Genomic DNA, 27,136 nt, shown 5'->3' on the forward strand with positions numbered 1-27,136 from the left:
TAGCATATGGTCCTGCAAAACTGCCAGCTGCTCCAGTCTTTCTACCCAGCTCTGGAACGACACTGTTTGGCAATCTGGTCATTTTGGGAACATGAAAATACAGTCATACCTCTAGATACGATCGCTGCAGGTTGCGTTCCTCACGGGATACAAACACACTGAAACCGGAAGTACCGGAACGGGTTACTTCCGGGTTTGGTGGTTCGTGTGTGCGCAGAAGCGCCAAATCTTGTTGCACACATGCGCAGATGCAGCACTTCAGGTTGCATGCTGCTCATGTTGTGAATGGGGCTCCGGAACGGATCCTGTTCGCAACCAGAGGTATGACTGTAGTGGGCAGCTTAACGGCTGCTTCCAACAGAAACCCTGTTGCCAAGGGACTGAGCGTATTGGTGGACCCCATGGCAGGGCTTGTGGGTCTTGCTGAGATGGTGCCTGGCTGCTGAGGATGATAACCACCGTCCCTACAAGGCTTTTCCAGCCACCTCTTTTTTTAAATGGAAAGTGGACGCAATACAACTCTTTCATCGGTATTTGCGCAGGGAAAATAGGGCTTTTAAAAATGGGGTTAGACAAATTCACGAAGCGTAGGTATACCCACACTTGATTGTTAACTAGAGCCTCCATTGGCAGAAGTAGTCTACCTGGGAATGTCAGCCTCTGGGAACAAGCTATGGCGGAGAGTTGTTGCTTTCATGTCCTGCTTGTAGACTTGGTTGCCAGTCACACATGGAAAAAGGCTGGCGGATTACATACATACATACATACCGTGTTTTTCTGTGTATTGGATGAGGTTTTTTGACTCAAAAATGTTAAAAACTGGGGTTGTCCAATACACGGATAGTCGCGGGGGGTGGGGGGTGGGGGGTGGGGAGAGAAGCAGCGCACTGCCAGCCATGCTCAGGGTGTTATGTAAAAAATGCGTAATTACAAACATAACATACAAACTCCTCTTCTGCTCCTGCAGTGCTGCTCTTAACTTGCATAAAATAATCATTTTTTGCTTGTGTGAATGTATCCTGAGCTTGTGGGCAGTCGATTTCTGCATCACCATGATGTACAGTTTCTTGCTGCCTTCTGGATTATTTAGGATTTGACCCTTTTTATAAAGCTCTTTCTTACACTTGATTATTTGTTTTTCAGGAGCTGACCAGTGGTCAACAGAAAGTAGAATGTGAAGCAGGATCTTTGGAAGTCAAACAAGAGGACCCTAAAGAGGTGTGTTAGGTTGTTGATGGAAATCCTGAAGTACAGACTTTTAAAGAGCCACATAAATCTTTTGAGCAGTGCTCTGAAAGGCCATTTAATTTAATTTTGGGAGATTATTAATCCTCACAGTTCTCAGCTGTGGGCATTCATGGGAAAAGTTAGAGGTAGCAAGTATTCCAAAGCTGCAGAGTTTGTAAAGACTAAATTACTTCTTAGTTTGGGGTCTCCCAATTTGGTAATAAAGATGAAATCATTAAGCAGTTAACTGTTATTTGTTCAATATGTGCAGATTTTTAATAAAAGGTTAAAAGTAAAGTCACTGGTTCACTGTGATTTGTGTAATAGATGTTGCAGATAAATGTTATTTGTTGTCATTTGTCTTTTGGATTGCTTATTGTCATTTGAAGCTTGAAAGACAACAATCCTGCCTCCACAACTGTCTGTGTATGCCAAGTTCTTCCTTCCTTCTTTTTTTAAAAAGTTGTTTTGAATCATTATTCTCTGCAAACACCAGTGTCTCCCAAAATTTTGATACTTGGGATTCCGGGATCCCCTCCCCCAATTAAAATAAGGATGCTGTGAATCAGGGATAAGAAGCCTGTGACATTCCAGGTGCTAGACTCCATCTCCCATCAGCCCCAGCTAACGCAGCCAGTGGACAGGGATGACGGGAGTTGTAGTCCAACAACATAGGGAAGGCACACCATCCCTGCTGCGTCCCCTCTCAAAACAGGGTGGGCATTCTGGACCCTGGGTGGATCCAGAATATAGTTCTGTCAGTAGGCTGAGTGGGGAATCTTTGTTTGCCCACACAAGGGATGATCTCACTGTCTATCTATTCAGGGGCGCAATTATATGATTCTGTTGCCCAGAAAAATACCCCTGCTGTGGACACACAGGAGTGCATTCAGTGCGGTGGCTTAGTTAGCTCAGTCCCTTTCGCAGCATTGCAAGACATGCCACTGCCACAACCAGGCCACAGTCTCTATAGGTTACAGCGACGACTGCCTGCCAGCTCCTGCATGTGACACTTTTGTTTGTTTAGATAATTGACAATATAATTGAAGAAAGCCAGAAGGTACATCAACTTGACTATGGTCCATTGGGCTCGTCGGAAAAGGAGCTGTCCGATTCCCCGTCACATGCAAACACTTGGATTCCTGGAGCAGATGTTCTCCAGCACATTCCCGAACTCTTGTTTGCGGAAGCAGGGTTGCTACAAGGCCACGATGAAGAGCCTCCCTGCCAGCCCCCACAGGCTGTGGCAAATGGAATGGAGCCCAGGCAGGCTTTGCAGACCCACGAGGGGGCATTGGAGCATCGGCAGGGGGAAGGTGATGCTCGACCAGTGGAAACCGCAAGCGAGATCCCATTGCGGCAAGCGGGAGAAGGCGACAAGGAATTGAAAAGCGAGGAGGCAGCTGACGCAAGGCCGGCGGATGTCTTGGAGGCACCTGTGGATTTCCTGCCTGCCAGAGATTCATCCGTGGCTGATGAGATGCCTCCTGTGAAACCACCGCGGCAACTCAACATAGAGCCGGACATTGTCGCCAGCACAAAGAAGTCTGGTCCTGCCCGGCCTCCCCCGCCAGCAGGCCTCCCTCCCCCAAGGCCCCCACCTCCTGCTCGGCCTGCCCCACCGCCAAGGAAGAAGAAGAGCGACTTGGAAATTGAGACACACAAAACACCTGGTCTGGAAGGTAAGTTTTAGTTTTGTTGCTTCCTTGGACCAGACTAAGGGTGGGCTACTTGTTTCCCTAGACATTGCTAATTACAGCTCTCTCCAACTCTTGAGTATTTGCCATCCTGGCTTTTGGGACAGGTGAGAACTGGAGTCACATGATGGAGGAGTAAAGGTTGGTCTTCCCAGACTACACAATCTGATTTAATTGGTAGAAACTCCTCACCTCTTTAATGTTTCGCATCTTGCTGTAGTTCCCAGGGAGACTTTTTCATCTGGTGGCCTCTTACCTCCCAATGTGTTGATGGAGTCCATAGCCAAAGATTCTCAGCCTTCCTTGGATCTGGCCAGTGCAACAAGCGGGGACAAAATCGTCACTGCACAGGTAAAATGGCACTTGAAATTTCCAGTTTCCCACTGGAAATTGATGCCCAGGGCAATGTGGGAGGGAAAGGGACCCCAAAGCATGGGTGCATAATCAATCCACATGCTCAGGATGAGGATGGTAGAGTGTATCTGTTTGGGGGACTGCACCATTTCTGAATGTGGGTGCTGGATTGTTTCTGGGAATGCTCCCTGCAAACTAAAAAATTCCAGCATGCAAAACCCCAGAATGTTATGGAGGGTGGAGTCTAGGCTTGATTCCCCCCCCCCCTGTCTAATAGTCTACTTTTCACTAAGCATGGTATGAGGGGGCATTCCAAGGCACGATTCCCCACCTGCATTTGGATGTACCAGGTGCTGTTTCTAAATGGGTCCTTAAATATCCATCTACGTGAGACACAAAATGTTTTTTGTGAACTTTTTAGCCAGATGCTGGTCTTTCAAACTAGTTCTCACCCTCACCATACATTTAAACCATAGGGCTTCTTCAAAGAATCCTGGGAACTCTAGTTTTCCTCTTATAAAGCTACAATTCCCAGCTGCCACCTGCTCTTATCAGTGCAGCACAGCTGCCCACTTCTGGGTTGGAGGAGCACCGGAAATAGCTTGTGCGCAAGCGTTATTTCCAGTGCACATCCAGGTCGGAGGAGGCCCGTGCACATGTGCACAAGCTATTTCCGGTGCTCCTCCAATCCGGAAGTGCGCCAGAAATGGCGTGTGCGCACACATATGGGCGTGCGCTCCCCCACCCTCCAGCCCGCCACATGATCGGCGCTGGAAACACTGGCCCGAGTTAGCTGACCCCTGGCATAAAAGATACCAGGGAGCTACCATTGGCACCACCAGGGTTTGTTCTTTGCAGGCTGTGCCTAGTTGAGAGAATCTAGAGTTGAAGCCCACTTGCAAATCCTACCTTGTGGCTTGGGAACCTTTACTTCTAAGGAATGATTGCAGTTAGGAACTAAAGAGGTGACCAGGTCTCCTCACCCCTATTTGTGTATGTGGGAAGAAAATGCAGCAGTCCATTTGCCAGGCTCATTTGTGTGTGTGTGTGTGTGTGTGTGTGTGTGTGTACGGGTCAGTAGCAACTAGTGGAAAAGTTTAGAAAAAGATTTGCCACCTTACAATGCATTGTGTGTTTACTCAGAAGTAAATTCCATTGTGTTCAGTGGTGCATCCTCCCTAGTGTGTGAGTTTAGAATCACAGCATCTGTATATACTTTGGCTGCAGTTCTTAAAAGCGGGCTACATGTTTTACTGATCTGGTTTACGATGTTGCTCTGCGGAAAGCCTGTTATAGTCTGGGATGTGCTTGACCCATTTTCCAGCCCTGAAATGCTCATGAAACAGTATGTGCCCATTTATAATTGCAGGAAAATGGAAAGTCGGCGGATGGACAAACGATCTCGGGTGAAGTGATTGGGCCTCAGAGACCCAGGTCTAATTCCGGCAGGGAACTCACAGATGAGGTATCCAGGAGGGGGGACTGGTTTCAAAACTGTTACTGTCTGCCTATTTAAATGACTTTCAGGAACTGTGTGTTAAAATAAACACGTGCACAGATCCAAGAGGCCCAAAAGCCATGAGAAGATGCTGTTTACCAAGTCCATTGCTGCAACTAGTTTGGTGTTGCCTGGTGCTCTCCAGATGTTTTGGACTCCCATCTTGGACAGGGAGTACTCAGGACACCCTAGGAGGGAAAATACGGAGCTATAGAGCACCTGGGAGAAGAGAGGAAGGGAGGAAGTAGAGGAAAGAAGGAAGGAAAGTGCCCCCAAATGGCTCGCAGTTCAATTTTCTATTGGCAAAGCTCGCACTTAATGTTGGCTCCTAAGGAGCAGAGCACACACTCACTTCTGGTGACTGAGTAGCTAGCATCCCCTCCCCAGGCTGGTGCTCCATCAAACTGGACAGTTGGAGCAACAGCGTGACCACACCTTCACCCAAACTCAAGTACCTTTGTCTGACATTGTACATGCAGGCAACCTGCGACTTCTCCCACAGAGAGGTTGCCTCTGTGCCTGTTTCTTTAAGCCTGGTCCTGGGGGACAGTGGAGGAGGAGGCAGAGGGGATTCTTCTGGGCTGGCACATCCAGCCCTGGCTCCTCCTCCTCCTCAGGCTCTTCCGCTGCCTTGTGGGAGGCACATAAATCACTAGCTACTTTCCCTGGCTCGGCCCCTGGCCCCATAGCCCCCCCCCCACCAGCTCCTCAGTCCCTGCCAGTCCCTGACACAGTGGAGAAGGAGCCTTTTATATTAAAAATAAATGCTTCCAGGATCTCTTCCCTCCCATTCTGCCCTCCACATCCCTCTGCTATCTCAGTCTTCACTGGGTCTTCCCTCCAGGTCTACAGGCCTAGACTGTCAGTGGGGCGTGTGGGGAGCTGAATCTTGATTCTTCTTACTCCGCCTGAGGAGGGATGGCGGAGAGGGAAGGAAGTGATGTGGAAGAAGCCTTCAGGCACATGCAGCACTATCGGAATGCTACCAAAACATCCTGGTAGCTTGGTATAAGTATTCTGTGTCCCTATTTTGTTTTTTGTTTTTTTATGCTGTGAACTGCCCCAAGACCTTTGGATGAAGGGCAGTATACACATTTAATTGATGATGATAAAATGATAGACATAGGCATGAGGTTGTTTCATCTCCAGTGCCAGTATCCAGCTATCAACTAAGATCCTTCCTTGAAGGGGTGTTTGTGCACATTGGGGTCCAACGTGCTTAATGGCAATTTCTAAGAACTCCAGAGTCTGCTGCTGACGCCAACCTCGTAAGGGGATTTTACCTCAGGCCGCGTTCCCTAAGCCCTCCACTTCAGCCAGATTCACTCCAGTTACTGGGGGCAATTGGTCTCTGGTCCCAAAACTTTTCTGGCTGCTTGGACATTTTAACTAATTTTCTTTTTGCTAAAAAACCAAAAACAACAACAACACAACAACACAAAACCACCCTTGTGTGGCCTTCTTCTTGGGAGACTTCTGTGTAGGCCAGTCCCTTAGCCTAACCCAGCCATCTGCTCTCTTGTCCCGAGCCTCCCCGTTTTGCACTGGGGAAAGAGGCATCTCGTTATCTGAACCTCAAGCTCTCCACTTTCCCCTCAGCCTCCCTCACCAACTGACTTTCCCAACAGACAGTTATTTTTCCCAATGGACAGTTAACTGCTCCTTCTCCACTGACAAGAACCTGTAGCCAATGAGGGGCCTGCTGTTTCACGGACCAATCGGAGTGAACTTGCCTAATCCAGGCCCCGCCTACAAGTATTAAAAGCGACTGTTGCCCTTTTCGCTCTCTCTCCTTTTTTTGGAGCCTGTCAACAAAGAGCTGCTGCTAAGAAGGCCCTGAAGTGCAGGTGCCTTTTTCCAAAGCAGGTACACAGAGTGCCTTATGCACAGCATTTCTCCTCACAGGGTCACACCAAAGGTCTGTCCATTGCAGCCTCTGGCCCCAGCCAGCAGGGCCAGTGGTCAGAGTGCTCAAGGCCAATAGCTAGAGGGCAAACCTAATGCCCAGGTGTCTGGATTTCAAGTGCTGCTTGGATGCATTGAGAGCAGTTCCTCTGCCCAATCAACCGCAGTTATTTATTCATAGTTGTCTTATTTGTCTTGATGAGTACAATGCCAGCACTGGGTTCAGTCAACTATTTTTGCTGCTACCTTCTGTGGTTCCTCTCATCATGTGCGTGAGCCTTGTCCATTGACCCTTCCTTCTGTCCTGTCTCCCTCTGCAGGAAATCCTGGCAAGCGTCATGATCAAGAATCTCGACACAGGAGAGGAGATACCCCTGAGTTTGGCTGAGGAGAAGCTGCCCACGGGCATCAACCCCCTGACGCTGCACATCATGAGACGGACCAAGGAATATGTCAGGTAGGAATTGAGGGCGGCACCTGGATGGTGGTGCCTGTTCTGCCTGCCTGCATTTCTTTATCAATGTCTCTTCTATGTATGGGCGCAAGTGTTGTTGGACTCCCGACTCCCATCAACCCCAGCCAGTATGACTAGTGGTCAAGGATGATGGGAGTTATAGTCCAGCAACATCTGCAGGACCCCAGAGGTTCTCTACTCCCGATGGATGTTCTCTCTCATGATTTCTGTTGGGTTTGCTTTTGGGGAAAAAACAGTCCAGAAATGTTAGCTGTTCCAGAACTCGGCTTCAAAACAATTAACTGTCACACAGAGATATAAATATATTGTTCCAGTCCTTCTCAAGAGCTTCACTGGTTTGTTTCCAGGCACAATTCACACAGTGGACTATTAAATGTACCTTAATGCATTAAGTGGTCTGGAACCCCTTGGTGTCTGAAGAACTACCAGCTCCCATGTGATCCTGCCTACTTAGTAAGTTTGGCACTGGAGGATCAAAATTGGCTTGCCCCACTTTCTGAGAAGGTAGGGGGTAGCTGCCAGGAAACAGTCCTAGTTCAGGGATGGTGCCTTAGCCATGACATTCCCCCCTCCTTTTGTCATTTCACTTTCTTCTTCTTTTTTCATTTCACTTTTAATTTGTGTACCACCTTTCAATATTACTATACCCTGCTCTCTGACCTGCTCAAGGAATCCTATAAATCTAGATGGTACCAACTCCTAGAAAATAAAATCAGATCGATAGGCATCGAGCTGGAGCCCTTGTACAACTCAAGCGAGCAACATATCTATCATAATGTCTTAATTAGACTAAAGGATGTTGAGAGACAAAATATTGCGGCAGCAGTAAACAAAATTTGCTCTCCCATATTCTATGATTTAAATATCCTCGATAGCAGGGTCAACTATGTTACTAAACTAATAATACCAGCCCAACGTAGGGCATTTATGTTGGCCCGACTGAATATCTTTCCCTCGGCATTTGTCAGGGGTAGATATCAGAATATTCCCAGAAACAAGAGATACTGCAGATGTTCCCTGAATGTCCCGGACACTGTAGAGCATATTCTCTTTTATTGTCCGCTACACAGTACGCTGCGTGAACGCGTGTTGTCCCCCCTTTTGGACCGTTTGGAACCGCAGCAGGGTGGAAGTGTTGGATTCTGTCTCTCTGACATTGACCAAGGGGTGACTGCGGGGGTAGCTGAGTTTTTGGCAGCAGTGCTTCAAGGAGTAGTACTTTAACAGGAGGAAATTCTAGATTTTACATATACACACATACAATCAGCCTATGAGTTTAATTGTTGTTTCTTTGTGTATATATATTTTAAAGTTCCTGTATGTGATTCTTTCTCTCGCGATTCTACTTCTAAATGCCTCATAAAGGTTTGAGAAGTATTACTATACCCAAGGCGGTTTACAAGCTGAAGCAGCAGCAAAATAGACAGCAAAGGTCACACAGGGAGTAACAATCTGATCCAATACATAAATGTCACAATAGCTTTCAAATAAACAGCGTATATCAAATAAAGCAATATTAAATAATCCATTAGAATATAATAGTAAACAGTACAATGAAATATCAGCAAATAATAATTGAAGTTTACACTTAACAAGTAAAGAATTTCTAAATTATAATCGATAAAAGTAACAGCAAGTCAAAATGCATAAAATACCACAAAACGTACATAACCACATAAAAGGGTCAAAATGAGAAACAAAGACACACAACTTGTGATTTATTTTTTTAATATCCCCAAACTCCTATCTTCCCAGTTGCTTCTCAAAGTCATGGTCTGGGAAAGGCTCCTAGGGTTGGAGTGCAGAGCAAGGCCGGTGGGAAAAGCCATTGCTCTCGTCTCTCTTCACGGTGCCAAATTTGGTGGTCTATAGGTGGGGTGGGGTAGGGAATCTGAAGGGTGGTGCCCTTCAGATATTCAGGGACTCCCAACTCGCATCATCCCCAGCAAGCATCACTGGTAGCAGGAATGATGTAAACTTGTAGTCTAGCAATATCTGGAGAGGCCTGGCATATAGGCACCAGGGGAAAACATTTTAAATGGGGAATCTCAAGGAGGAGACCCCATTTGTTTTGGTATTCTTCTAGCTTGTTGTCAGGGTGCTGCCCTCACCTCACGGCAAAGAGTTGCCAGGGCTTTCTCTGTATCGCGAGCCCCCTTCCCACCTGCTCAGCAATTCATCTTCCTCCAGTGAGGGAGGCAGTGATCCCTCTAGTGGGGAGGGGGAGATGGGAAGGGGAAGTAGAAGTCAGGGAAGGAGAGCCCTCGCATCAAGCAGGGACTGGAGGTGAGGCGCCTCTTCCGTCTCCCCACTTGCGCAGGGGGGGGGGAGGACGCAGAGGGGGGAGGCGGGGGCAAAGAACCGGAAGGGGTCATTCCCGGACTCTGCCGAAGGATGAGCTAGACGTACTTTTGTGGCTGCACTTTACATATCTGCACAATAAAGAAACCTAGCTTCAGAAACCTCGGCGTCAGGCTGGTTACTCATGAGCAATCACTGAAAACCCTTACACTTGTGAAGACACCTCTTTGCTCACACATTCCTTTGATGTCGCCATCTGTCTTCCACTTTAATTGATGTGTTGTTTTAATGGTGTATTTCAATTATTGCTCTTTGTATCTTAAGGATCACGTCACTGGTTTTTATACATAAACTGCTTGGAAGCACCATTTGGCATTAACAAACTTTATTTTATTTTAAGTAGCTTAGCACATAGGAGAAAGCTGCGGTTACTTCATTTTGGGGTTCAGTTCCATTGAGAAGTGTGGATGCTTGGCACATAAGGTTTAAAGCCATTTTGCTTTTCCACAGTAACGATGGGGCACAGTCAGACGATGAAGACAAAATGCAGCCACAGCAAAGTGACACAGATGGAGGGCGCTTGAAGCAGAAGACGTAAGGCCACAACTAACTTCTTATGTTGGGTGGGTTTTTAAATGTTTGTTTTTATTATACAGTCCCATTGCATCTTCCTACTTTACTTTTATTTGTTTTTATGGAGCAGCAGGGTCTAAATATTAAACTAAAAGTAGCAAAAAAGCAAATGGATGTTTGTGTTTCAAATTGTGGCCATATTACAAGTCGTGTGTGCCATCTCCTAAATGGATCTAGCTATCTAACATGTTTGCTCATGGCAACTTTCTTTTCTCCCTCCGCACCCCCACCCCCAAGGACTCAGCTGAAGAAGTTCTTGGGCAAATCAGTCAAGAGGGCGAGGCATCTGGCTGAAGAATATGGAGAGCGTGCCGTCAACAAAGTGAAGAGTGTTCGAGATGAAGGTTGGAGAAAGGCGGATCTTTTGGGGTGGGGAAGTATCAAATAGGCAATATACCCAGAGAGAAAGGGGGGGGGGGCATTTCATTCATTACCCTTATTGTGATTGGAGTTTGTGATTTAGATCTTGTCTTCCACTTTCTGACCAAGGCCATGTTCACACCATACATTTAAAGCAGTATGATATCCCTTAAAACAGTCATGGATTCCTCCAAAGAATCCTGGGAGCTGTAGTTTGTTAAGCATGCTGGGAGATTTAGGAGGGGGCCCCCCCATTCCTTTCACAGAGCTCCAATTCTCAGTGTAGCCTAACAATCTATCCCTCTTCCCAGGGAACTTGTGAGAATTGTGGCTCTGGGAGAGGGAATAGAGGTCTCACAGCATCCTTAACAAACCATTCTTCCCAGGATTCTCTGGGGGAAGTAATGATTGTTTAAAGTGGTATTGTGGTGCTTTAAATGTTTGGTGTGACGGCCCAGGTTGCTGGTTCCCAGCTTCAGTCCCTCCCCTCCACTGTAATATAAAGCATAACAATATTGTTCCAAAATTTATTCAGACACTAAATGCAGGGCAGGTGCTGTTGCTCAGAGATGGAACACCTGCTTCACATGCAGAAGGCTCCAGGTTCAATTCCCAGTGGCATCTCCAATTTTTTATTTTAGTTTTTCTTAAGGATCAAGTTGCAGCTGATGGGAAAGACCCCAGGAAGCCAGCCCAACAGAGGAGACAGCACTGAACTAAATGAGCCAGTCACGTGACTCTGCATGGGGCAGCGGCCTGTATATCTGCAATCTCAGTTAGTGGAGCTGGGGAAAGGACTCCTGCCTGAAACCCCAGAGAGCTGCTGCTGGTCAATGCAGACAGTACTAGGCAAGAAGGACCACTGGCCTGACTTGGCACAAGCCAGCTTTGTTTGTCCATATGTAAATTTCTATGTCCGTTTGACATAGCTCTACGTTAAAATAATACAACACATGTGCAGTGTTCCAGGTACAATTCCCGCATCTCCAGGTAGGGCTGGGAGAGACTCCTGTCTTAAGACTCGGGAGAGCTGCTGCCAGGAAGTGTAGACGAGACTAAGCTAGATAGACCAATAATGACCTGATTCCATATAATGGAGTTTCCTATGTTCCAAACGCAGTTTGCAGAAGGTAATAGGCTTTGATTCCAGGCACTCGTTTTCTTCCTAGTATTCCACACTGATCAAGATGACCCATCCTCAAGTGATGATGAAGGCATGCCGTATACCAGGCCAGTGAAATTCAAGGCGGCACATGGCTTCAAGGGGCCGTATGATTTTGAGCAAATTAAAGTTGTCCAGGATCTCAGTGGCGAGCATATGGTAGGTTGTGGTTTTTGCTTCCACTCACAAACTATTCCGCTGCCACCTGGTAGTATCAGTCTGCCATTGGGATCCCACAGAAGCCATTATAAATATAAATATTTTAAATAAACAAATAATATTGTCATAGTCAGGGCAGGCCTTTTATTAATATTCCACTTTTCAAAATATCGCACAAAGCTACTTAATAGAAGTTATATAAAAATAATTAAAAAATTGAACTGTGCTGTGCTTTTTTAAGCAGCCACTAAAATTCATTCACAAGATACTCTCCTCTCACTTATTTTCTCCCAAATGTCCTCCTTGTACACCTGTGGGAGTGGGGTCTGTGTTGTATGCTAATCTCTGCACAATGCCTGTGATCTGTGTGTCAGGCCAGGATTGAGAAAGCCCTGGTAGATATCCTCACTGAGCCATACAACTTGTTAGATGATGTTAGCCGGTCACACAGATGCACACTCAGCCCAGCATACTTCATAGGGCTGTTGGTGGTGGTGGTGGGGACACCCATATGTGTCACAGTGGAGTTTTTTTGGATGAAAGGCAGGTTAACAAATAATGGGCATTTTAACACTGTTCGTATGTGACCAGTCTCTGGTTTGAAGTATGGACCTGATAGTAGAAGTGCCAATGTTCCTAGCCCGACAGGTATTGCTTTTCTCAACAGGGCGCCGTTTGGACAATGAAGTTCTCGCACTGTGGCCGTTTGCTTGCGTCTGCAGGTCAGGACAATGTGGTGAGGATCTGGGTGCTGAAGAATGCATTTGACTACTTCAATAACATGCGGATGAAGTACAACACAGAAGGTACAGCCTGCTCCTTCCTTGCATGGTAGAAAGCCAAGTAAACAATTGCTTGTTTGAAAAGAAGCTGTATTTCTCCCCCCTCCCCCCAATTGTGTTTCAGGTCGTGTGTCTCCCTCCCCATCTCAAGAGAGTTTGAATTCTTCAAAGTCAGATAACGATATGGGGGTAAGTTGGACCTTGGTTTTTTTGTTTGTTTTTTACCATTAAATAATTGATATTTTTTATGTAAGGGGAAGAACCAAGAAAAACGATGGGAAAAACATTTTCCTGCCACACACAAATAATGCAAACAGACATGTTAAACAGCTCATCATCTCAAACAAAGGAGAATAGAATTATTCTCTAGAATGCATGATCACTCTTATGTTCAGGGCAAGTTTCTGTTTTGGAAGTTCTAAAGCAATAAAGAAGATTGGCAATATGAGCTGTGGCCCATGTTATCTTCTATAAGACAAGTAACACAGAAATTTGTCCTTGGGGCGTCTGACACAACAGTCCAGTAGTTTCCCATGACTTACGGACCCTTTCCCTTCCACCCCATCACCCTGTAGTTTGCTCTTTGGAGGCCTTGACTATAAGGGGCACAGGTCTCCTGGTTCAAATCTCATTCAGGCACAAATCACCAGAGTTAAAATCCATTCAACATGGGAGGGAGGGGTTGTAGAATCACCCAGAGCTAACTTGATAGTAGGTTATTAAGGACATCACATCTTTCTCCTGATATGTGAGTAATTAACGCTGCTTTCTTAGCATGACTTTGGATTTGAATGCTGGAGGTAATTAAGTGCTCCACTTGCTGTCTGCATTTCCTAACCTAACAATTACCTTCCACAAGCTTATTTAAAGGTGAGGCTGATAGTGCACATTATCTCATTGAAGAGATACAGCAGGCAAGGAGGAAAAGCAGGGATGCAAAAGCTTGCACCAAGAGTGTAGAGAAAGCACCATTCTGCATGCAGAGTCACTGTGCTTGCTTTCTTGATAAGTTCATGTCTACATCTGGGCAAGCTGTCTCCAGTGTTGTCAGAGTTTCCCCAAGCATTTTTCGTGTTGTGGTGTACAGTGTACAGTGACTAGTCCAAAATCATCATTCCACCTGCCTTTTATTTAAAGCAAGTTCCTAGTCCTCACTGTTTGCAGGTATAGAGGTTTTAAAAACATGCTGGCATTCACTTCCCCAATTCAGGAGCAGGAGCTGTAGTGTGTTCATGGAGCTCCAGAAAACCTTTCCTTTCAGTGGGAATGTGACTCCTGCTATTGACAGGATCCCTAATTGTGGGTTCTCAATGCACTTGGGACTCTCTGTTCCTCCTGCATCTCACAGTTCTTGTATATCTGTTTGTTAGGTTTGCAGTGGGGCCGATGAGGACCCTGATGATAAAAACACACCATTTCGCCAGCGGCCATTCTGCAAATACAAAGGTCACACAGCAGATCTCCTGGACTTGTCCTGGTCTAAAGTAAGACATCTTGGACTTCTCATAAATAGGAGCAGCAATATGTTGCTTGTTTTCAAGTTGTGTTTAGGCTTTTCCAGGATTTCAAAGAGGAGTCGTTTCCAGTGCTACCTGGAAATGCTGGAGGTTGAACCTGGCACCTTCTGAATTCAAATCATGTGCTCTACCACTGAGCTGTGGCCCACCTGGGATCATTCCACAAATGGGACATTACAGCGGATAAGCACCTAACTTTACAGGACAGGAGGGTGCAGCCAGAGAAGGAGACCTTACATCAGCCTTCCCCAACTTGGTGACTTCCAGATGCTTTGGCTTGCAGCTCCCTTAGCCCCCCCCCCCCCAACCAGTGTGGCTAATAGTCAAAGTAGTTCAGAATGCCTGGAGGGCACCAGGTTGGGGAAAGCTGCCTTAAGGAGAAGAAATACCAGCCCACCACTTTATTGTACTGTAAGCCCACAACTTATGCGCATGGCGAAAAAGGAGGGGTTCTGGCAGAAATGACATTGGCATTCCAATGGCTTTTGACGATATGCAATTTTGGCGTCAGTTGCGATCCGCATAACATAAGTTGCAGGCTTATTGTAGTGAGAACAAGTTCCTATCCACATTGTGAGAAACAGTGAAAACAGTTTTTCATTTCCTTGTTTTTTTTCTTAACTTTTCATAGACATCTTAAGGCAGCCCTGTTTCGGGAAGCTTTTAATGTTTGATGTTTCGTTGTGTTCCTTTATATTTTGTTGGAAGACGCCCAGAGTGGCTGGGGCAACCCACTCAGATGGGTGGGGTACAAGAAATAAATAATCACCATCATCTAGTTTATCTGCCCAGATAGGGGTGCATTGCTGTTCTCTCCATGGGCCAGTAACACACCCACCCCGCAGCTGTCGGCCATGATGAAAGATCAGGAAAGGCAGACAAACTTTCCACTGTTCCTAATCTCCTGGAGGAACCTCTCTGGTCCTGTGACCAGAGTTTGTTTGCTGCTGCTGCACTTACTAGTTGAAGTGAACTAGCATCATTAGCACGCATGAAGGCTTACTCTTTTCCCCAATCCCTTTTTGCTGAACTGCAAGCAATGAGAGAAATTTCTTCCATGCTGAATAGATGAAACTTAACAGTGGATTGCACTTCCGGTTAGGTGCCGGTCAATGGCGGACGGGAGTCCGATGGCTCCGTCCTCCGCTAGGCTTTAGGGACTTCCGTGCCTGCGCCACGGGTCCCTTAAAGCCACGGGAAGAGCGTCCCGTGGACCTGAGCTTCGTGGGTCCCAGACGTGCCGTCTCCGTTCCCGATTGACCCTCGTAAGGGGGAAAATCGGGCGAGCGGAGCGCCGGCACGGGACTGAAGAAGCATCTGCCTGCGGAGGATCAAAGCAGCGATCCCGCCAGACTCGAGCACCCGGCACTTCCTGCAAAGAAAACTTCAAAGAAACTCTGTAAGTTAAAGAATTGGATTATTTTTTCAAGTTTAAAGAGCACTACTTGCAGAGGAACTGCAAAAGGAAGCCTGTTCCCTTTGTACTGTTCGTGCGAGCTTGGTAGCGCTAAAAGATCAAAGCCGCGACTAACGGAAAAGTCTTGCGAACTCTGCCAAACTTTTTAAAAGTGGTTTAAAAGTTGCTTAAAGTTTGTTTTAAGACTTAAAAACAGTTGATATGGCAAAAGAAGACGCCCCTCACCCTCTGGATTAGGATTCCGGGTCAGTAGCGGGCTGTGATATATTGTTGCCATTTTTTCTTTGTTGGTGTCTCAGTGACTGTTTACCAGTGGAGACATTTTGACTTCTTTGTAACCAGATACAAGCTACTTTATAAACTTTGGTGGTAACACTGCAAGTTAAGAACTGTTACTGACTTGGGCTACATAAAAGTGGACTCTTCTTGGCTTTAAGGAATTTATACTTTGGAATATAAACTCTTTGCCTAAAAGTTGGATTTTTGGGACTGGTGTGGGCTCCTGGCTCAGCAGCCTCTTTGTTCTCAGAACTGATCTGCTGGCCACCTGGTGTTTACTTTTGGGACTGTTGGCCTTCTACTGTGAATGTCTGAGATTGTTACTACAGCAACTGGAGTGACCTTGAGATTACAGTTGCAGAGCCCACAAGGAATGGAAACTAGATCTAAAGGAACTGGCTCTGAGAAAAGAAAAGGCTCTGTTTCCCTAACTCTACAGGAACAAATGGAGAAATTGGTTGCTAGTGTGGCAGAAATTGCAGCAGGACTGAAAAGCGTTACTGATGGGCTGAAGCAAACACAAGATCAAGTTTCATCAGGAAATACAGCAGTGAATTCAGCGATAGAAAAACTTCAAGCGGATATAAAAGCTGATATTAAAAATTCTACGCAGACCCTAGAAAAATCAATTGGGCAAATTGAGGAGAATGTAAAGAAGAATAGAGAAGAGATTAACAGGATTGGGCAAGAGGTGACCACCTTGAAAAAGGACTCAGAGGAAATTAAAGTGGTCAAAGAAAAAATAAAAAAGGTGGAGGAAAAATTGGACAATTTGGATTTGGAACAGATAGAGAATATTGGAACACGACAGAGGTCTGTGGAAGAGTCCCTTGCGTTTCTGCAACTACATCAAAGAGAGGGCAACATTCGCCTAAGAAATCTTCCAGAAGTGGAAGGGGAAGACCTAAAAGACTACATAGTGAAGCTATTTTCAGGATTTTGGGAGATAGAAGAGATAAACGTCTCAGCGCGCATAGTGAAGGCCTTCAGATTTGGTCCAAGAGGTTCCAGAGGAAAGAAAAGTAACAAAACAGTCAGCGACTGTTTGATTGTGTGTCACGATCGACACGATAGGGATTTCTTTCTGGACTGTCATTACAGAAACAACCTGGTGGTAGAGCAGAACAAAGTAATTTTTTATAAGGATATCCCCAGATTTTTCCTTGACAAAAGAGTTCCTTACAACGATTTGGCAACTGAGATTAGAAAAAGGAAAATCCCCTACAGTTGGGAATTTCCAGAAGGCCTGGCATTTACGTTTGAAGGGAAAAAGATAAGAATAAGGTCCCTGGCGGAGAAACAGAAGTTCTTGGATAAGCATCTGGAACAATTTAAAGGCACACCACTCGACCCAGCACAATTCTACAGGTTTCCAGAGGTTTTCCCACCACCGCCGGGACCACTACCAAGTCCACCAAGTCCAGGCAAAGATCCAGAGGAAGACAAGAAAGGAGAAGCAATTGGAGGAGAAGACTAGAGAAAGGAAAATGGCGCTCAAGTTAATGACATGGAATGTCCGGGGATTGAATCAGAGGCCAAAGAGACGCAGAGTGTTCTACAGCATAGAAAAGAAGAATTTGGATATAATATGTTTACAGGAAACCCACATAGCCCGACGTCACAGAAGATTATTACAGAATAAAAAATTGGGCCAAGAGTTCATATCATCGGACAAGGTCAAGAAGAGAGGAGTAGTGATTTATGCAAAGGAGAAATACAGCCCAAGACAGCTATTCAAAGATGAAGAAGGGAGATACATCGCAATTGAAATTAACGTACAAGGCGAAAAATTTTTGATTCTGGGACTTTATGCACCAAATGATGGAAAGTCAATCTTTTATAAGAAAATACATGACTTGCTGTTGGACTATTTGGATTACAAATTAGTTTGCCTTGGAGATTTTAATGGTGCAGTTTCCACATTAATGGACAGATCTCAAAGAACTAAATTAACGAATGATGGGAAACTCCCAAAGACCTTTTTTGAAATGGTGGACAATTTGAATTTGGTGGATTCTTGGAGATTAAAAAACCCCACAGATACAGAGGCAACATATTTCAGCGAACCTCAGCAGTCATGGTCGAGGATAGACTATATTTGGATCTCGAATGAATTGGCTCCAAAAATACAAAAGGCAGAAATTGGCCCTAAAACTCTTTCAGACCACAATCCTGTACAGCTAAATTTAAAAATGATTTCCAAGGACTCTTTTAGATGGAGAATGGATGACGCTTTGATGAGAAACACCAAGCTAGTGGAAAGAGCGGCGAAAAAGATGAAAGAATATTTTCAGATAAATTGGAGCTCCGAAGTGGAGAAAAGAATTGCTTGGGATGCAAGTAAAGCTGTAATGAGAGGATTTCTTATTAGTGAAAAAGCAAAAAAGAAGAGACAACAAAATGCAGAGATGGAGAGATTGTTGAAATTAATCAAAGAAAAGGAAAAGGAACTAAGAGGACATCCCAGATGCGTTAAAATTCAAAAAGAAATTAAATACTTGCAATCCCAATATGCCAATATAATGAACCAGGACATTGAATGGAAAGTGAAAATGATGAAGCAAAGAACATTCGAATCGGCTAATAAATGTGGAAAATTACTAGCTTGGCAATTGAAGAAAAGACAAAAGGTAAATGTCATCAATAACTTGGTAGTAAACGGAAAAAACGTGGAGAAACCAGAGGAAATCAGATGGTGTTTTCAGAGATTCTACAAGCAACTGTACAAGGAGGAGAAGATAGATGAAGCAGAAATAGACCGATTTCTGGAAAAAAACGGATTGCAAAAGGTCCCAGAGGAAAAATTAATTACTCTCAACCACCCAATAACGACGCAGGAAATAGAAGAGGCAATAAATAACATGCAATTGGGGAAGGCCCCAGGACCGGACGGATTAACAGCAAAGTATTATAAGACATTGAAAGACTGGCTATCGCAGCCACTAAGAGAAGTTTGCAACAAGATATTAGAAGGAGATAGGGCACCAGAGACGTGGAAGGAAGCCTTTATCACACTGATTCCAAAACCAGATATGGATGCGACGCAAATGAAAAATTATCGTCCAATATCCCTTTTGAATGTGGATTATAAGATTTTTGCAAATATATTGGCTACAAGGTTAAAAAGAGTGTTGAAAGATTATATACATAGAGACCAAGCAGGTTTCTTGCCAGGAAGACAAATTAGTAATAACACGAGAATTATTGTGGACATTTTAGAAAAACTGGAGAGAAACATAAATACAGATGCGGCACTATTGTTTGTTGATGCAGAGAAAGCATTTGACAAAGTTTCTTGGACATTTATGAAAAAGAATTTGGAAAGGATGGGAGTTGGCGAAAAGTTTTTGAATGGAATTAATGCCATCTATACAGAACAAAGAGCAAAAGTAATTGTAAACAGTGTGATATCGGAGGAGTTTGAAGTCGAAAAGGGAACAAGACAAGGGTGCCCTATCTCCCCTTTACTTTTCATTACGGTCCTGGAAGTCCTCCTAAATATGATACGAAAGGACAAACAGATAAAAGGAATTCGTGTGGGAGAGAAGGAATACAAATTACGCGCCTTCGCAGACGATTTGATGCTATCCCTGCAAGAACCGGAAAGCAGTGTCCCCAGAGCTTTGGGAATAATTGAACAATTTGGACTTGTAGCTGGTTTCAAGTTAAACAAGCAGAAAACCAAAGTTTTAGGAAAAAATATGAGTGCAGAACAAATTCAAAGAATACAGGAAGGCACTGGCCTCAATTTTGTCAAAACAGTAAAATATCTAGGTATCAACCTCACAACCAAGAATTTGAACCTGTATAAGGACAATTACGAAAAATTGTGGATGGAAATAAAGAAAGATATGGAAATATGGACAAGACTGAAACTGTCGTTAATGGGAAGAATTGCAGTGATAAAAATGAATGTCCTACCAAGGATGCTGTTTTTATTCCAAGCCATACCAATTTTGGATAAACTGGATTGCTTTAAGAAATGGCAAAAGGACTTATCAAAGTTTATATGGCAGGGCAAAAAGCCAAGAATCAAGTTTAAGATCCTAACAGACTCTAAAGAGAGAGGAGGCTTTGCCCTGCCGGACTTAAGACTTTACTTTGAAGCAGCAGCCTTTTGCTGGCTAAAGGATTGGTTTAAACTAGAGAACGTTGATGTATTGGACTTGGAAGGTCATGATAATATGTTTGGATGGCATGCATACCTTTGGTATGACAAGGTTAAGATCCACAGAACTTTTAAGTCTCATATAGTTAGAAAATCCTTGTATCAGGTCTGGACTAGATATAAAGACTTGTTAGAGAGAAAGACCCCTAGATGGATCTCTCCGGTGGAGGCCAAAGCCTATAAGAGACCGAACATGTCTGCAAATTGGTTAAGATATATGGACATATTGCAGCAGGAAGGGGACTCTTTCAAGCTAAAAAGTTACGATCAGGTGAAAAGTCAGGTCCCCGACTGGCTGCACTATCACCAGGTATATGAAACATTTAAAATGGACAAAAAAGTTGGTTTTCAAGTAGAAAAATCAAAACTGGAAACAGAACTGATAGAACCGAACTTTAAGAACCTTTCCAAAATGTATAATCTTTTGCTAGAGTGGCATACGAAAGATGAACTGGTTAAATCGTCAATGATAGATTGGGCGAAAGATGTAGGACACAATATCATGATGGATGACTGGGAGAGATTGTGGCAGAAAGGTATCAAATTCACTGCTTGTCATAGCTTAAGAGAAAATATAATGAAAATGGTTTACAGATGGTATTTGACACCAGTTAAGATAGCTAAGATGAATACCAAAATGTCAGATGTGTGTTGGAAATGTAAACATGCGAAAGGTACCTTTTTTCATATGTGGTGGTTGTGCCCAGCGGTAAATGCTTTCTGGGATAAGATTTATAACGAACTTAAGAAGGTAATGAGAGTTACCTTTTGTAAGAAACCAGAGGCATTTCTTCTGAGCATAACAAATGAAGAGATACCCAGTCAGGATAGAGTGTTTTTTATGTATGCCACAACAGCAGCTAGAATCCTATTGGCAAGAACATGGAAAGGCGAAGAGATACCAACGGTGGAAGAATGGCAGATGAAGATGATGGAGTATATGGAACTCGCAGAACTGACCGCCAGAATCCGGGACCAGAGGGAGGAGAAGGTGTCACGGGATTGGAAGAAATTTAAAGACTATTTAGTTAAATCAGTAAAATTGAATATTTGAGCAGAATCAAATAGAATAGCGGCTTTAGTAGGTTTATATTAGATAAAATTGTTAGGAAGATATTTTTGTGTGAAAGATTTATTTGTTAAAAAAATATGTTAAGATTTGGTGTTTAAGTCAAGATTTATATGTGATTAGGTATATGATTAAGTAAAGTAAAGCACATTAAAAATTGAGCAAATGTGAATAGAATAAGATACAAAGCTACCTAGGAGATATACATGATTTTGAAGACAGTGGAGGGAATGGGGGAAGTCCCCTAAAACAGAGAAGATAGTACCAAGGAAAGTAAGAGGATAAGTGTTAGTTTAAAGGTTTGTATATGTTTCTTTTTATTGTAATTGTTTGATTGTATTTTTGTGCTGTGTTTATGTATTGTATTTTTGTATTGTTTTGTATTGTTAATAGTGGTGTTTATGTTATGTTTTTCTTTTGTCTTATTAGAAAATAATAAAATCTTATAAAAAAAAAAAAAAGAAACTTAACAGTGGATTGCATCAGGGCTCTGCACTCTCTTTATATTTTATACATCTCAGAAATAATGCATGCCGTTTTGATCCCCCCAGAATTACTTTCTGCTCTCTTCTTCTATGGACAAGACAGTCAGGCTCTGGCACATATCCAGGCGGGAGTGCCTCTGCTGTTTCCAGCACATTGACTTCGTCACTGCTATAGCCTTCCATCCAAGGGTAAGGGAGGTGGCCTCGCTTCTAACCCAGTTTTGAATTTTAAATATGAATAGAGGATTGAGTTCGTGTGGCAAGCGAGGAGGGGGGGGGGCAGGATGATAAAGTGTTTGCAATAGGTTTTATTAAGCACTAAAACTAGCACCATAGACAATAAAACACACTTCAAAAATACATTCCAAACCACACTGTGCCACCAGGATAAACGCGGACATCCCTGCACACCCCACCCTCTCTATGCCACCCCATCTGTACAATCCTACCCCCTCTCCACAGCCTTACAATAACTGTCTCAAGGATGGGCCCTCCCTCTCCCCACCCACCCTTGTGGGCCCATCATGCTGTGCCCCTGCAGGTCAGTCCACTAAAACCAGGCCCCTCCCCACCCCACACCCCAAAGTCCATGGTGGACACTGGTGCTGCTGTTGCCTCCTCTCCCTCCTCTGTGGGCTTGCACAAAACCTCCAGCGTCTCCCCAGTTGTCTCCGCCACCACCTCTTTTCTGTGAAGCAGCACCTCCTGATTGCCAGCTCATCTTCTCCCATGTGCAAGTCCGAGGAAATGAAAGAGGAAAGAAACAGATGAGAGGTGATAAGATAGCCATATTCAGTTATCTGAAGGGCTGTCACATGGAAGATGGAGCAAGCTTGTTTTCTGCTGCTCCAAAAGGCAGGACCCAAACCAATGGATTCAAATGCCAAGGAAGGAGATGTATTCTGATGGTAAGATGTATTCAGCAGTGGAGCAGACTACCTCACAAGGCGGTGGACTCTCCATTGGAGGTTTGTAAGCAGAGGTTGGATGGGCATCTGTCAGAGATCATTTATCTGTCATTCTGGAATTGCAGGGGGTTGGACTGGATGACCCTTGGCATTCCTTCCAACTCTACAATTCTGTGCCTCTGTGAGTAAGGGTACATGAAAGAGTTATCAAGATACACATTGTACCTATCTTAAGATGGTGCCTGTGGGACATCACCTACCTACCTTGGTTTGCATGTTTGAGAATGTCTGACGTACAACAAGCCCATGAATTTGCACTCATGCAGACACCAAAGTTTACCTGAATGTCAGGAATGGTGAGATTCTAACTGAGCAAAGTTGGCTCTGTACCTGTGTGTCCATTTCCAGTGGGGTGACGACAACATATTAGAAGGCCTCAAAGAAGTTGCCACCAATAACACATTTCTTGTGGCATCTATCCTATTTTAGGATGACAGATACTTCTTAAGTGGCTCGCTGGATGGAAAGCTGCGACTTTGGAACATTCCTGACAAAAAAGTGGCCCTCTGGAATGAAGTGGATGGGCAGACCAAGCTGATCACAGCAGCCAACTTTTGCCAGAATGGCAAATACGCTGTTATTGGCACCTATGATGGCCGGTGTATCTTCTACGACACAGAGGTAAGCCCTGCTACCACAATTGATGCCACCTGGTTCATTCAAGGGAGACAACCAGTAAGTAGGATTGTTGCTGTGGTTCAAAACATTCAGAAAGAAGTCCCATTTTACATACCGGAACTAATATTGTCTCAAGTACCCACTGCCGACACCAACTGTTTTCCCTTGAGCTGCTTCCATGTTCCAATCCAGTTTTGGCCACTTCAGGGTGCACAGCAGAGCTCGGTGAACCCATGTGTATATTTCAATGAGTTTCTTCTTGTTTTATTTCTCTTTAGCACTTAAAGTATCATACACAGATCCATGTGCGATCAACTAGAGGGCGGAATCGAGTTGGGAGGAAAATCACTGGAATTGAGCCACTGCCAGGAGAAAACAAGGTAGCTCCTCTTACCTTGAAGACACTCACACTCTTTGGCCATTGTGTCCAATTCCACAAGTCCGTTTAATGTTACCTACATCCCATAGTTTCACAAACCTGGAGTGATGGTGTGGAAGCCGCAGCTAGTCCAGAGTGCAGCCTCCAGAGTTGCAACTGGTGCTTCTGTTTGAACCCATGTAACACCGCCCTGCATAAACAACACTGACTGCTGATATGCTTCTGGGCCCAATGCATGGTTTTGTTGCAAACTTAGAAAGCCCTGAATGATTGCCAGTTCCCATGCCTTGAGATATGCTGGGCTGGCCTTCCTGTGTGATCCTACTGCCAAGCAGAGTGTGTGTGGTAGTGGTGCATGGAAGGGCCTGCTCAGTTGGTGTGCCCATCTGTGTAGATGTATAGCTGGCAACTTTCTTTTCTGAATTTTTGTGGATGAGCTTTCAGAAGGTGCACATTTTAAATCAGGTCTATGGCGCACAATGATGCTGTCTGTCCTATTATTGTTTTTGAAAAGGTGTTTTTAACATTTGCATTGATAATGTTGTTACAGTATTACAGTAACAAAGGAAATAAAAAATATAATACAGCATGCACAAACCAACAGTTAACAATTAATTTAGCATACGTCAAAATTTCAGTGAGCATGAACTCAGAATACCCTGAAAAGTAGTGCCAAAGCTGATGATAGTATGTAGCAACCCCCCCCCTCTTTGTGCCTCAACTCAAAGGGCTAGAAGGAGATTCAGAGGCTGGCTAATGCTCAGGATGCCAACCCATGGAAGCAGCCCTTCTGTTTCTCCAATGAGAAGATTTAGAAACTGTCTCAACTCTGCTTCTGCTGAGCAAGCTAGATCAGTAATGGAGAGCATTTAAGCATGTACAGAGTGCTCTTCCCTCACTGCCAACAGATCCCACACATTTTCCACATGGTGGAAAAATGCTTCTGTGGGAACAGAGTTCTGAGCTCTGAGCTCTGGTCATTTCTGCAGCTCAGCGCAGAAATGGCAGGCCAGTCTAGCTTCTGCTTCTCAACTCATTGCGCTGATGGATTTTTTTTTTACTTTTCTTGCCAGATCCTGGTGACGTCAAACGACTCCCGAATCCGACTCTATGACCTGAGAGATTTGTCTCTGTCTATGAAATATAAGGGCTATGTCAACAGCAGCAGCCAGATCAAAGCCAGCTTCAGGTAAAGAAAGAAATGGCTCACAGCCAGGACTTCCTAGACTCCCTCCCCCCTGCAACCCTTTTTTGGAAGAAGAACACAATGCATGCCTTGACTTCATCGTGCAGATTTAAGTTGCTCTGTGCATATTTGTAGAGATAGATACATACACGAACAGACCATGTTTTCTGCTTCTGAAATTAAGAGTTTCAGAAATTATGTTTTTTTGGTGCTTTGCATGGTCTCTTCTGTGGTGTAGCAGATGAAATCTCAAGCTAGCACTGGGGAGATCTGGGTTTAAATATCCACTAGTCAAGACATGGACCTTGAACCAGTCACCATCTCCCAACTCATCAAACCCAAAGGGTAGCTAAGGTTATTATGGGATATGGGAGGAGAGAACCCTGTGCACCACCCTGAGCTCTTGGCAGAATAAGAAAGTAATAAACAAAATAACATTGACACAGTGTACCCTTAGACTTTGTTTTAAGCCATGAATTTCCTGTCCTGTGGGAGGAAGCAATGGGAACAAGAAAAGATGAACCGAAAGTAACTGGGAATTGTTTTTCTTCTCTCATTCCTCAGCCACGACTTCACATACATCGTAAGTGGTTCTGAAGATAAATACGTTTACATCTGGAGCACCTACCATGATTTAAGCAAGTTTACTTCCGTCAGGAGGGACCGCAACGACTTCTGGGAGGGTGTCAAAGGTGAAACCCCACTGCCACATCAGTGTTTGAGCTGAAGCTGCTGCCTTTCAATTCCAAGACCTTTCATTTAAGCCATGCATGTGGCCGGGGGGGGGGGGGGGGACTTGTGTATCACAAGGGAGAAGCTGGGCCGCTGTGAGTGACCAAGTGCTTGTGTCCCAAGAATGGCGGCCAGCCTCTTTTTCATGGGTTCTGACCTCAGTGCTGGTCAGATGGCCTCCCAGAATGCTTTGGGCCTCTGTGCAGATCCAGCCTCCTCCCTTTTCCTCTCCAGCAGTGTAACCAGTAAAGCCCACTGGAACAATCCAGTTAATGATGGAGCTATTTGGGGTAAAATGGGGCAACATAGTCACTGAACAGGAAGAGCAGAGCCAAAAGGGGGTGCCCCTGCAGGTGGTGGTTCAGTACATCTGCAAAAACCTCTTGCTTGCTGCCCAGCCGCACATACGTACTTATGTAAAAAGCGATCTGATCCACATGTCTCAGAAATGTGGTAGAGCAGACTGCAACAGGTATGGGGGTCACCATTTCAGAAGCTCCCCCACCCTTCTGTATTTTAAAACAAAACAAAATCTCCCCCCCCCCCGTATAGAAATGTAGCACAGTCCTCTTCCCTGCTGCTCTTCACAAATCTTGTATAAACCTGAGCTGGAGAACTTGGAGCCCTCCAGATGCTGCTGGGGTACAACTCGCATCCTCCTTGAGTGTTGGCCATGCTGACTAGGGCTGATGGGAGCTGGAGTGCAACAACACTTAGAGGGCGACTGGTGCCCCACCTCATCCTTATTAGAAAACGCTGCTTGGCTGGGAGTGTTACAGATCCTGAAGTGGCTACAAGAAGTCTTCTCCAAATATGAATGGCTGATGACAAAACCACACCACTTATTCTTACCCTGTGAAGCACTTTGCTTGATTGGGGCTTCTCTTGCTATTCAAAGGAGTGGGTTTAAGTCTTGGCACAATTATTTTCTATGGAATCCAGTTTTGGTAACAGCATATTCTAGATGATCAAGAAGGCTACGTGCGTGGTACAGTCCTCTATAGGACTATACTACCCTAGGATGGGGGGTGTGTGCTCGTGAAGGCACCCAGCCAGTAGGTGGAAAGGTTAAGGGTGACCAGGAGCTTATAAGGCGTGAACCATATTCCCTTCTGGCATCTTTGAGTTGGCTCTTATGTGGCCTCTGGACTGGGCAGGTGGTTAGCTGTCCTGGGTGAATTGAGTAGCACCTGACAGACCTATGAATTGCAACTGAACACATTCCATGTCAGTAAAAAAAAGACACAAGAGTGTGTTCGAGTATCAGAAGCAAACCAGGTGTTTGTGTGGGTATTCATGTAGTGTATTCCCCCTGTTCTGACCAATTCCTTGTGAATGAGCTTTCTTGGAGCTTTAAATACTTCCTATCGGAGCCATCCCTAAAAATCACCATTGCATCTGCCAGTTACCTACAATTAACCTCCATACTCCACTCCCTGCGCTTTTTCCCCCAAAGGGTGGGTCCTGATTGCTTTTCTTCTCTTTGTAGCACATAACGCAGTGGTCACATCCGCCATTTTTGCCCCAAATCCCAGCTTGATGGTATCATTGGATACACCTGAAAAGCAGGAGCCCGAAAGCAAAAATGAAGATTCTGAATCAACTGATCCCATTCCTTCTGGTAGGTGCCCTATCACCTCGGGGTGAGGTTTTGAGAACTAATGCACTCTGTGGCAGGCCCTGGGTCACCCTTAACCTTGAGCAGGGAAATCCTCTTGAAGTAGCGCATCCATTAGGTAGGTAATCCCAACTGAAATGTGTTTGA

The 27,136-nt window shown here is 44.7% G+C and overlaps 1 protein-coding gene across 2 annotated transcripts in view; it reads left to right on the plus strand.

The window, feature by feature from the left end:
• Nucleotides 1-27,136, plus strand: part of WDR44 (WD repeat domain 44) — a 43,727-nt gene that overhangs the window by 15,140 nt on the left and 1,451 nt on the right. The window contains exons 3-19 of one of the 2 annotated variants that reach the window (XM_033137105.1): nucleotides 1,144-1,218; nucleotides 2,255-2,909; nucleotides 3,145-3,275; nucleotides 4,648-4,743; nucleotides 7,002-7,138; nucleotides 9,968-10,051; nucleotides 10,328-10,434; nucleotides 11,620-11,771; nucleotides 12,439-12,577; nucleotides 12,678-12,742; nucleotides 13,924-14,037; nucleotides 21,555-21,677; nucleotides 22,886-23,077; nucleotides 23,353-23,454; nucleotides 24,527-24,642; nucleotides 25,204-25,331; nucleotides 26,861-26,992. In XM_033137105.1, coding sequence (XP_032992996.1) covers nucleotides 1,144-1,218; nucleotides 2,255-2,909; nucleotides 3,145-3,275; nucleotides 4,648-4,743; nucleotides 7,002-7,138; nucleotides 9,968-10,051; nucleotides 10,328-10,434; nucleotides 11,620-11,771; nucleotides 12,439-12,577; nucleotides 12,678-12,742; nucleotides 13,924-14,037; nucleotides 21,555-21,677; nucleotides 22,886-23,077; nucleotides 23,353-23,454; nucleotides 24,527-24,642; nucleotides 25,204-25,331; nucleotides 26,861-26,992 — 2,548 coding nt within the window. The remainder of the gene's footprint in view (nucleotides 1-1,143; nucleotides 1,219-2,254; nucleotides 2,910-3,144; nucleotides 3,276-4,647; nucleotides 4,744-7,001; nucleotides 7,139-9,967; nucleotides 10,052-10,327; nucleotides 10,435-11,619; nucleotides 11,772-12,438; nucleotides 12,578-12,677; nucleotides 12,743-13,923; nucleotides 14,038-21,554; nucleotides 21,678-22,885; nucleotides 23,078-23,352; nucleotides 23,455-24,526; nucleotides 24,643-25,203; nucleotides 25,332-26,860; nucleotides 26,993-27,136) is intronic. The other variant, XM_033137107.1, reaches the window with a different exon arrangement.

This window comes from Lacerta agilis, chromosome Z (assembly GCF_009819535.1).
Source record: "Lacerta agilis isolate rLacAgi1 chromosome Z, rLacAgi1.pri, whole genome shotgun sequence".
NCBI lineage: Eukaryota > Metazoa > Chordata > Lepidosauria > Squamata > Lacertidae > Lacerta > Lacerta agilis.